Consider the following 12,880-nt stretch of genomic DNA (forward strand, 5'->3'; position numbering starts at 1 on the left):
TATTATGTAAAAGTTTGTCAAGCATACTTTAAAGACAAAGCAAAGTGGACATAATATAATTTAAGAACAATATCGCTAAACTTGTGGGTAGGACCAGATCATATAGATCACATCACTGAACTGTAGTTTTCAGAAATGGTCTAACCCATAATGTGAGTTTATGGGGTTACAAAATAAGGAAAATAACACAACTGGTTATTTATTAAAATCTGAATGTTAAAATGTGTAAAAATTCTAGAAAACTCTAGGAAAAAAACCCTCTAATTTTTCGAGATTTATTGTACCCCTAATACTGCAAAAAGCTCAAATCCAAAAATCCGACATGTCAGACCTGTCAAGGTTCTGTTTAAGCCAATGGAAGAGGCATCTCAATTAGACGTTTTCAAAACCTCGAAAAATTAGAGGGATTCTGGAAAAAAGGCAGAAAAATTTGAGCAATGGGTTTTCGCTCGATTACCGATTAAATTTAGTTTTTTTATTATTATTAAACAATAATAAATTACATGTATTATTAAATAAGCTCAAATTTTGTATGGGAGGTTGGTCAGGGTTTTTAATAAAATATAAGTCTTATTAGTTACCCTTCCCTGGACATGTTCTGTTTAATCAACCTTTGCCAGAGCATAAACCTAATCCTAATCCTAACCCAATGTATCCAGTATCTTTGATCTTCAGCAAGCAAGGACTCTTAGGGGCAGATTTATCAAGGGTCGAATTTCGAAGAAATGGGAGTTTTATTGAACTTCCATAACTTCAAAATTCAAATAAAAAAGACCAACCAAAATTTATCAAAAAATCTAAGGTTTTTTTTCGGGTGAATAGGGTGTTTTTCGTTCGAATCTAAATCGTACGAATCAAAGTAACATCGCATTCGATAGAATTCGATTCAAAGTTTCCACAAAAAAAAACCCTTAGATTTTTCAAAATCCACCAATTGACTCCAAAAAGGTTCTAGGAGGTCCCCCATAGTCTAAAACAGCAAATGATGGCGAATGATTGAAAGTACATGATACATGATACATTCCTTTGGGCAGTAGGAGTCATATTACAGGTCATCGTTAGTGATGGGCGAATTTATTCGGCAGGCGAAAATTTGCCCGTTTTGCCGGCGGCTAATAAATTTGCGAATTTGCCGTGAAAATTGAAAGTTTTTTTGACGCCGATGACAGTTCAGACACCCATATAGACGCCCATTGACTTTAATGGGCGCCAGTGTCAACTTTGACGCTGGCGCCCATTTTGACATTGGCGAATTGTTGCCGGCGTCAAAATCTAAGTTTCATGAATTTTTCGCCAGTTTCGTGGGAAATTCTCGAAAACTCGTGGCGAATCGAAACGGGACAAATTTGTGCATCACTAGTCATCGTCTTAGATTCCCCTGGGAATACCGGGGTCCAGTCTTTATTTATTATTATTATTAACATGTATTTATATAGCGCCAACATATTGCGTAGACATCATTTGATTTTAGGGGTTACAAACTCTTTAAGCTGTCTATGGGTGCATCAAGGGATAAATGCTCAGAAACAAAATGCATCAACATCTGCCGCAGTTATCAGACTATTCAGAGGTTACACAAACAATCTTGAAATGTGTCCTGAGCTGGTTCTTACTGCCTGTCTCACACTCTAACCCAGGGATCCCCATCCTTTTGAGCCCGTGAGCAACATTCAGAAGAAAAATTAGTTGGGGAGCAAAACAAGCATGAAAAATGTTCTTGGGTGCCAAATAAGTGCTGTGATTGGCCATTTTGTAGCCCCTATGTGGATTGTCAATCTACATAGGCTCTGTTTGGCAGTACATCTGTTTTTTATACAGCCAAGACTTCAAGCCTGGAATTCAAAAATAAGCACCTGCTTTGAGGCCACTAGGATCAACATCCAAGGGGTTGGGGAGCAACATGTTACTCACGAGCTACTGGTTGGGGATCACTGCTCTAACCTGTGTCATTAACTGTAACACAACTGCAACTGTATGTGAGGCTAAAATATCTGCAGGTCAAAGTTGAATCCTTTATTTTCATCATCCCTCAACTTAATCATAGAGAAACACAGAGATAGACACTCAGTTCCAAGCATCCTACAGATCCAAATGTGATACCATCTAAAGAACCAGAGGGAATAACTTTATTTCTATCTGGGGAATCCAAAAAGTAATTTAGGTTTTATATACAGAGAAATGGTTTGAACAAATCTTCAGCAGAATGTTGCCACTTTTATAAATATGCCTTATTAATAATAATGAAAATATTAATAATAATGAGCTTTCCTGTTTCTATTCAACGTGAGTATTTGCTGAGGAGCATCTTCATGGCCTGACGGACACTGATATCATCATAGACGGAACCTTTACAAGTAAGATTCAGGCATAGCAGCCATTATATAGAACATTCTCCCTCATTCCTGATCTCTCCTCCATTCTCCTCTGTCTCCTGGGAATATGTCACTGCCATTGTCTTTTTGTGGTAGAAGAGAAGACACAATATAATGATGAATATAACTCCAGACAATACCAGTCTCACTGTATTTTGCACAGCTCCTGTTTGGTTTCCATCTGGCGAAAGATAATGTGAATTAAAATCCTTATGGTGAACAAATAGATATTAAGGAAAATTATTGGTACCAAGGCCTTGAAGAAAAATGCTTAAATATTCAAAATAATTTAAGAAATTAGGTAAATCTTCTAAATATGAACAAATGAATTAATTTATGGACACTGTTCGTAAGATTCCAGTGATACTTTGAGAACCATGCCTAAAGGGGTAATTTTCCCCTGGACAGTTTTTATCAGTAATACTGAGAAGATATCTCAGTGATTTTTGCCAAAGTTTGGTGAAAAAAATTGCAGTTGGCTAAATATGCATAACTAACTAAATAACTAAATACACATAAGGTGGATAGCATCTGTGAAAGAGTAAGGCCTAGATGCCTGGTCGTTTATAGGGTACCATATAACAGTTACATACAAAGAAAGTACAAAAGGGAAATAACTATTTATATTTCTAAACCAGAGCTGAAGATAAGTACTACCTACCAATAGTGATGGGCAAATTTGGGGCATTTCGCTTTGCCGAACAGTTCACGAATTTCCAGCGAAATTCGCGAAACGGCGAAAAATTTGTGAAACGGCGCGATAATAAAAGTCCTTTTCAAATTCAACATGGAATCCAATATCTATGTTTTATTAAAGCATTCATAGCTGTTGTAAGCTCATTTAAAAATCTCAGCTGTCAATCAAATATTGTCTGCCCCGCCTCTATGTCTTAGGCAATTACTTTCACTTTCCATTCAGCACTTCCTACATTTCACTGCTCTCCCCACATTCCCCCGTTCTCTTCACCATTTAATTGTGTAACCAGGACATGGGGATGGACATCAGGTCCCCCATTCTGGTGCACAAACAAGATTCTGAGATGATACAAGACTTGTCTTAATAACAGTGTCCACAAAATGGCTCCTGCCTGCTTGTTATAATTATGAAATCACAGACTGGAGGAAACAAGATTCAAATAATTTATATTGTGTAATTAAAGTTCATTTTGCTTGACTAATGTGATAAAATAGGATTTTGAATAATTTTTTTGGGTGACGGGTCCCCTTTAATAAACGTATTGCACCATACAGGGTTTTATATAGTTTATATGTGATATGTGCACTTCCTTGTAATTTTACTACATCTGCTTTGGGTTTGGATTCCTACATGGAGGTGAATATTTAGGAAGCTGCAACTTTATTCACATTTTATTCATGAAAAGTACTAGATACAAAAATACTCTTATGTAGCGAGGAGCGACACATTTTTAGTGGGGTAGATGGTAGAAGAGTAGCGATGGTAAAATGGGTTAGACTCATCGATCACTTCTCTTATGTTTATATTATATTATAAGGTAAGACAAACAGACAAATCCCAAAGACAGTACTGTAAATGTAATAATAAGAAAAACATTTATAACTTTTCACATTTGTCTTTTCTCACCCTGTATCTTGTAGATCATCCTATTGCTCCTCTTCCTCACACTGCCGGTTGTAGTTTGTACCTCACAGGTATAATTCCCAGAATCCTCCAGCTGAGCTGAGGGGACTCCATATTGGTTGGATAAACTGAATCCCTGCACATTGTGCCCATTTCTGTAGAAAACAAACTGTAGCTCTGTAGTCTCTCTGTGTGGGCTGAGCTCTGTGTCACATGTTATGGTCATGTGATCTCCTTCTGTCACCTGATCTGGAATCACCTTTATTTGTGGGAGGGTGAACAGTTCTGTAACATGAAATAGGAAAATATAATAAAATGGCAGTGGGGCAGATAGCAGTCACACAGTATGGCAGGTGGGACACATAAGATTGCAGTGGAACACAGGGTTATGAAAGATACTATGTAATTATTATATTAGTGTGTGAGCCCTTATTCCCCTACCCTTACCCTATAGTTTTGTGCAGGAAGAATTAGGTGTAATATAAATCTATTAGAAAAAATATTTTGAACATAATATTTATATCTGAAAACCCATATGGAAAGCTTATGTGTATTTATTTGTCCAACACTAATGAGCATTGGAATAACATATTGCACATGCTCTAATACATGTGTGTCAGACATATCTCATGTCTTCTGCTTAGGAAAGATTTGAGAAAGTTTTCTATTCTTTTCCTAAGCAGAAGAACATCAGCCTCTATCTTTCTCCTGACAACTTCCTTGACTACTTGGTGGTCAGACTGGTGAGAAAATGACCAGCAGGTGGCGCTGTTGTAACAAAATTCATTCATATTAAAGTACATGTATCCCTTAATATCTTGGAATTAAAAAAAAAATAATGAATATAAATTACAAAAGTTCTTCGAATAGCTAAGGGGTACATACAGTATGTACATTGACTTCGGTAGGTTTTAGGTGGCGAACTAGGGGGTCAAAGTTTTTTTTAAAAGAGACAGTACTTCGTCTTTCGAATGGTCAAATAGCCGAACGATTTTTAGTTCGAAACGTTTGATTCGAAGTTGTAGTCGAAGGTCGAAGTAGCCCATTTGATGGCCGAAGTAGCCAAAAAAACATTCGAAATTTGAATTTTTTTTTCCTCTATTCCTTCACTCAAGCTAAGTAAATGGGCCCCTATGTCTCAGCTCAAATATCAACACATTTATATGTATTATTGGCACTTATTATATTGTACATGTGTGCTTCATGGTATTTAAGTAAATAAGCCCCAGTATTACTGCCATGTATAGAAACTGCATATTCAGTTGTTACTTACATAAGTTCACCTATTGAATGGAAACACTGTATCCACAGATTTGTTCTTTCTCTGTGCCCATGGGAATGACCAAATTATAATGTTCTCTGACCGAAAAAAAATGCCCAGCCATTCTGTCTGTTATCTTTATTCCCCATATAATTATATTTGCATCAAGTGCCATTTTTGGTCTGTAGATATATTTACCAGAAAAGTAAACTTTCCCTACTGTGTAAAGTGTAACCTATGCCCTAAGGGAGGGATGTGTTCCTATTGAGCCAGGTGTGTTATGGGTAAATCTTTGGTATCATGTTGTACCTCTTTGGATGCTACTCTACAAAGGAGGTGGATGATGGTGGAGTGGAAGAGTTCCCTATCATATTTTTGGTCATCATCTTACTGGATTTTGGGGAATAAGAGAATACAGGTTTGTAGTAAGTGGTATCTGGCTCCTGGAGTGTGAGATAGATGGTGTTAGGTAGTAAGAGCAATTGTGTTCCAATGAGAAGAAGCTGAGGGTTTGGGACTCCCTACAATTGGATATACCTGTATTATTTTATGCTACAGACTGATAGCTTAAACATGCAATATTGCAGACTATATCAGTTATACCAGTTACTGAAGGTTCCATTTCTAAAGGGATAAGTCACAAATCTGCAAGAATTTTAGACCAATGTTCTGACCCATATCAACCAATCTACAATCTGATTGGTTGCCATGGGGTTTGCTTTAAAAAGCAAAATTTTTGTGAATTTCTCCATCTCTTATGTTCTAATTGAATTCATTCAAATTAGTTCTAATTCTAATGAATTTGTATGGATAGGTCCTGGAATAGTTGTGAATATGTTGACCTTTTCTGTAATGCCCATGCACTGGGTTTATATAGAACTGGTTTTATATGGAAACGGAGAAAAAAACGTTGCCCTTTACGACTGATTATCCCAAGCTCTGTATCTGTGATTGTGTGTTTCTGATGCTGTCAGTCTTCTGTATGTATTTAGCTTTCCAAAAAAATTACTTAATGGGTTTTTGATGTGAATGAAATCATGTTGCACATTGTATCCCTCACTCCTGTCCAACTGCATTGGGGGCCCCATTCTCTTCCATCAGATCTTACCTTCGACAGAAATGATACGATAAGCTGTATGGGCTCTATAAGTTGTGTCTCCATAATAAAGTATTTCACTTTCACATCTGTAAGTACCAGACGCAGTAACATCCACTCTTCCTATGTGTAACTCAGACTCACTGACTGGGGACTCAATTATCTCATTGTTCTTGTAAAATACTGAGTTCCTTGTTTTATATTTAGGCCGACTGTGACACCTGAGAGACAGGGAGTCTCCTTCATGAACAGCAGGGGGTGCCTGCAGGATGAGCTGATCTGAAATAAAAGAAGAAACACTTAGGGACAGATTTATCAAAGGTCGAATTTTGAAGTTTTGTGAAAATTTTTTAATTCTAATATTCCAATGTACTCACAACTCGAATGGGAGGTTCTTTGTGAAAAAACTTGAACGTCGATCAAATACACATTTGGTCGAATATGAATTGTATTTGAATTGAGTTTTCCTCTGACAAAAAAACCTTGAATAACACGAGGGCAATTAAAATCTTCAAATGATTCAATTGACCTCTGCCATTGACTTGTACATGAACTCGGCAGGTTTTAGGTGCCAAATTTTAAAATTTTTAAATGTTTCCAGGGTCGAGGTGGATTATTCTCACATTTGAATTCGAGTTGGTGAATTAAAATTAAAATTTATGAATTTTGACCAAAAAATAAATGTTAAAATTCGAATTTACCATTCGAACCTTAAAAAATCTTCTCCTGAATGAAGTAAAGGAAATGCAAAAGAAAAAATATGCTGCCTTTTTGGAAATAAACTCATTCAGTTGAGCTTATATAGAAAAGGTGCATACACAATCTGAACCTCCAGATATGAATACAAATCTATTTAATTCCAAAGATTGAAACTAAACCCTTAACCATTGTTACTTGGACAAATAATTCCCCATCATCCCTTAAGCTCACAGTGTAATGCAACTCCTCCCCTACCTTGTATTATTGTAAAGTGATGGATTCTGGGGCTTGATGTCTATCTGCTTTCCAGAGAATCAATGCTCTGCCCAGTATGGAAACCAGTATACAATTCTAGTCCACCATCACTTCACATTAGAACAAGATAAGGGAAAGCATTACTGTGTGAGGCTAAGGGGAGGTATGAAACTGACTAACACACAGACACTCTATCTTGGAATCTCTAAGAATCACCCTATGAGGCTTAATATAGAAGGAAAGAAGTTAATAGGAAAGAAGAGAAAAGCTTTTAAAAACTACAAGTCTGTTGGGGCAGAAGCTGCATTTCATGAATATAAATACTATAATAAATGTTGTAAATCAGCAATCAGGAAGGCAAAGAAAGGAAATGAAGAGTGCATTGCGGCGGAGGCTAAGACTAACCTCAAAAAGTTAAATATATTAATAGTAAAAAGATGCAGGTTAAGAGAGTTGCTCCATTAAATAATGGTACCAGTATGATTGTAACAGATACAGAAAAGGCAAATGTGCTAAATCAGTTCTTTTCTTCAGTGTATACAATAGAGGAGTCTGAGTTCCCAGGCTCACTTTGTAGCTGCACTGATGGCTCAGCTCAATCTAGTCAGTGGCTGACTCAGTATATGATCCATAAAGCTTTAATAAAAATGAATGTAAACAAGGCTCCAGGGCCTGATGGCATACACCCTCGGGTTCTAAGCGAGCTTAGTTCAGTTTTAGATCAGCCCCGTATTTATGATTTTCTCAGATTCACTTTCATTTGGTATGGTACCTATTGATTAGAGAAAAGCTGATGTCATTCCAGTATTTAAAAAGGGATTACGATCTCAGTCTGGCAATTAAAGGCCTGTAAATTTGACATCTGTGGTGGACAAATTATTTGAAGGCTTGTTAAGGGATCACATTCAAAATTTTGTGAATGACAGTTTTTGTCTCCATCTTTCAAACAGGACATTATTGTATTAGAGAAGGTCCAGAGAAGGGCAACTAAGCTGGTAAAGGGAAAATTTTAGCTATGAGGAAAGACTGGCCAAATTGGGGATGTTCACGCTGGAGAAGAGGTGCTTAAGGGGTGATATGATAACTATGTATAAATATATAAGGGGATCATATAATAATCTCTCTAATGATTTATTTACCATTAGGTCTTTCCAGCTGACACAAGGTCACCCATTCCGATTAGAAGAAAAGAGGTTCCGCCTAAAAATTGGGAAGGGGTTTGTTACAGTGAGAGCTGTGAAGATGTGGAATTGTCTCCCTGAATCAGTGGTACAGGCTGATACATTAGATAGGTATAAGAAGGGGTTGGATGGTGTTTAGCAAGTGAGAGAATACAGGGTTATGGGAGATAGCTCATAGTACAAGTTGATCCAGGGACTGGTCCCATTGCCATTTTGGAGTCAGGAAGGATTTTTTTCCCCCTCTGAGGCAAATTGTAGAGGCTTCAGATGTTTTTTTTTTTTGCCTTCCTCTAGATCAACTGGCAGTTAGGCAGATAAAAAAAAAAAAGAGTTAAAAGGTTGAACTTGACGGACGTGTGTCGTTTTCAACCTTATTTACTATGTTACTGTGTTACTATTTTAAGGGATATTTTACCTTAAGATTTGAGATTTCTATACAGAACCTTTAAAGGGTAAGTAAGCCTTTAAAATAAGTGAATGCAAAATCAACGAGTTTCTATTCTAAGCACGCTTGTCATTTACATTCATTATTCATTTTTTTATTTTCCAATATATTAAAGGATACATGTACTTTAATATGAATGAATTTTCTTACAACAGTGCCATCTTCTGGTTAGTTTTCTATTCTTATCACCAAGTAGTCAAGGAAGTTGGCAGGCGAAAGAAAAAGGCTGATATGATGTTCTTCTGCTTAGTAAATAAATTATAAACCTTTCTCACATCTTTCCTAAGCAGAAGAGCATCAGAGCAGCCGTTTTCTTTCTCCTGACAACTTCCTTGACTACTTGCTGGTCAGACTGGTGGGAAACTGACCAGCAGGTGGCGCTGTTGTAACAAAATGCATTTATATTAACAGTACATGTATCCCTTAATATCTTGGAATTAAACAAAAATAAATAATGAATGTAAATTACAAAAATGCTTAGGGGCAGATTTATCAAAGCTTGAGGTGAATTTTCGAATGAAATTTTTTTTTTTTAATTTCAAGATATTTTTTGTGTACTTCGAATAGTCCTAATTCGACAAATTTGAAAAAGAAAACGAAAAATCGAATATCGAAATTTATCATATACTGTCTCTTTAAAAATTTGACTTCGGATAATTCACCATCTAAAATCTGCTGAATGTCTGTTTTAGCCTATAAGGGACCTCCTAGAACCTATTTGGAGTCAATTGGTGGACTTTGAAAAATCTAAGTTTTTTTTGGGAAAAACTTTGAATCGAATTCAATCGAATGCGCTATTCTTTCAATTCTTACAATTCGAATTTGGCGAATACGGACCTATTCGATTGAAAACGGATCTATTCGACCAAAAAAAAAAACTTTGACTTTGGTTGGTCTTTTTGAATTCGAATTTAGACGTTCTTTCAATTCGAAATTCGACCCTTGATAAATATGCCCCTTAGAGTAGCACCCTCATCAATTTTACATTCATTTATTTTAAAGGTTTACTTATCCTTTAATTCACCTTCCCATCTGTCATTGTAACCACTTCCCCATTGCAAGGGATGGACACTAACAGCCTGATAGCAGATTACATACCAAAGTGGAGAACAACAAAGCAAAAATATAATTTTAAATTTACAAAGAACACATAAATGAAGACTAATTTGCAATGTTTTCAAATGCTTCTATTTGTAGCATACAACCAGTTTATTTCAAGGTAAATTTCCCCTTTGAAAGCTTCTCTGCCATAACAAACTTTATTGTCAACGTGAACCCTGCTCAAGTAGGTCATTTAGAGCACTTTTTGATCTACTTAGCGGTAGCTGAAGATGGTCATTGCAACTGTAGTCAACATGCCCCTTATTGGAAAAGATTGTTACAGGGAAGGTACAGGGGGAGATTGTAGGAACAGATCAGATCTGATTAACTCACCATCTCTCACATCCAGTATAACAGAGTCACTTCTCTCACTGGCACCAGCCTGGCACTGGTAATTCCCACTGTCTGACATACTGGCAGACCGAATGACAAGATTCTGATGATCCCCATCTTGTATCTGGCGTTCACCCCTGTACCAGGAATAGTCCAGGTTCCCTTGGGCAGTAGGAGCCACATTACAGGTCAAAATTACAGATTCATCAGTCAATATTGGGGTCCAGTTTGGGGAGAGAGAAATCTTAGGTCTCACAGCAGCTCCTACAGACACACAATAGTTATACAGAATTGTTGTGGAAACCTTATAGGCAACATCTAAAGCACCAAATAATAAAAAATAAAAAAAAAGGAAACAAGTTGATGGCAAATAAAAGTTTTATAATTTCTGTTATTTTCCATTAGACTTTTCATTAACTTTAAGGGGCAGATTTATTAAGATCTGAATGGTAAATTCAAAATTGAATTTGAATGTTTTAACTTTTTGTGTGTCAAAACACACAAATACGAATTTCAAACCACATTTGACTTGGTTCATTGCTTTCATATTTAATTTCCGGTAACATGGTGATGGCAAACAAAAATTGAATAATTTCCTTCATTTTGCATGAGACTTTTCATTAACTTTAAGAGGCAGATTTATTAAGGTTCGATGGGTAAATTAGAAATTGAATTCGAATTTTTGACTTTTTTTTGTGTCAAAACTCACAAATTCCAATTTAAAAGTACCAACTCAAATGTAAATTTGAATGTGAGATTTATCACACCTCGACCATGGAAACAGTTCTAATTCGAATATTTGCCACCTGAAACCTGCTGTGTTTGAAAAATCTATCTGAAATGGCATTTTGTGCCATGATGTGGCAAAATCCCAAATATTAATACATATGCCCGCTATTTTAATTAAAGGCATTTTATGCTCCTTCAGAAGTTGTGCCTTGTGTTGCCCATCACTATAAATAGTCGGCACATTATGTGAGGGTTTTGTATAATTTCTTTTTTGTTTTTCTACTAAAGGGGGAAATATTGTAGGTTTAAATCTAGGAAACGTTTCTGGGGTCGGTGCAAATGACAGCGACTAGATATTATTTTGTTCTGATAATCACATAGAATAGAGTAAGAAACCATACACAGAAGGAGTAGTATATATATATATATATCTAATACACAAAAGCCATGAATATCTTGTAAATTATATCCTTATAAACGGTGAGTTCTGATGTCATCAGTTATAAACGGTGAGTTCTGATGTCATCAGTTATAAACGGTGAGTTCTGATGTCATTTCTTTCACATGACTCACTGAAACATGTGTATTATAATAAATAAAGTACCCCCAGTTGTGAAATATGAGGATATTAGAAGTTACCTCTGAGTTCCATGACCTGTATAAAAACTCATGAAACTCCTCGGTAACTTATAATATCCTTATATTTTACAAGAGGGGGTACTTTATTCACTATATAGTCTATACTTTGTGTTAATAATGTTCTTGTTACTCATGTATTCTTGTATATATATTCACATTCATCCACCCACTGACATCATGGCATCAGTCTCTTTTCTACTGTACTGAGTGTTACAGCTGTGACAGTGTGAGTATAAGTATGGATGGGGCAGGGGGTCTCCAGTCTCAGGCTGTGCTCACTGCAGACTCCCAAAGCAGATCCCCACGGAAATAGAAAATGATATAGAAACAGCAATGAACTCAAATATACTTTGATACAAATGGCCTGGTTTTTTTTACTGTTCCCCTGATGAAGACCCCCCCAAATTAGTGTGGGTCAAAACTGTTTTTTTTTTTTAATATAAACTATTTTGTATCAAAGTATTTTGTGTATATTCTGTTTCTATATAATATTATAGAGCACAGGAGTAACTCAGAGATCCTCAGGGGTGTGCCCCTCTCTCATACCCCACCCATCCCCTTACCTGCCATCTGATTGGTGCTTCAGACAAAGATCTCTGGGCTTATGTACCTGTGAGATAAGATTCCTCAGTGGCTGCTTCCTCCTCTCTTCCCATTGCCACACGGCACATAAACATGACAAGGAAAGATAAAGTCCATAGGAAATATTCATGGGAAATACTCCATGTTATCCCACAACCCACTCATTGTACCACAGAGCAGATATTCTAAATGTTACACCCTCTAATGCCAATGGCTACAATTTAGGGAGTCACCTGAGTGTGATAAGAAATGACAATAAATAGGTCCCCACAGCTGCCAGTTATTTGCAGTAGCTCCTGCTCTATCCGTACATGTGTGTCTGGGATCCCTTATACTGGATAAATATATCATTATAGGAACATATTGTGGTACAGAAGCTTCAGCTGATAAGAGACTAATGGAATGAATGGTACTTACAGAGTAAAGGCATCAGTATGAGGGCTGCCATGGGGTTTGATGCCGGCACAGACTGACCAATGTCTTATTATTAAAAAATGAGAAGTTGATATTGAACTTCCTCTTATTTTTCTTATTGAAATAAAAATAAACTTTATTTTGTTACATTTATTTAATGGAAAGGTAGCAGG

General features: G+C 36.5%; 1 protein-coding gene across 1 annotated transcript; it reads right to left on the reverse strand.

The window, feature by feature from the left end:
* Window positions 1-2,104: 2,104 nt before the first annotated feature.
* On the reverse strand, window positions 2,105-12,877 carry LOC121397244 (Fc receptor-like protein 4). The gene is made up of 5 exons (XM_041573714.1): window positions 12,275-12,877; window positions 10,344-10,607; window positions 6,342-6,608; window positions 3,976-4,257; window positions 2,105-2,553 (listed from the first exon to the last, which is right to left on the reverse strand). Exons 1-5 carry the CDS (start codon window positions 12,279-12,281, stop codon window positions 2,378-2,380), a joined length of 996 nt encoding a protein of 331 aa, XP_041429648.1. The 5' UTR covers window positions 12,282-12,877; the 3' UTR covers window positions 2,105-2,377.
* Window positions 12,878-12,880: the final 3 nt, after the last annotated feature.

Source organism: Xenopus laevis, chromosome 8L (assembly GCF_017654675.1).
Source record: "Xenopus laevis strain J_2021 chromosome 8L, Xenopus_laevis_v10.1, whole genome shotgun sequence".
NCBI classification, from domain to species: domain Eukaryota; kingdom Metazoa; phylum Chordata; class Amphibia; order Anura; family Pipidae; genus Xenopus; species Xenopus laevis.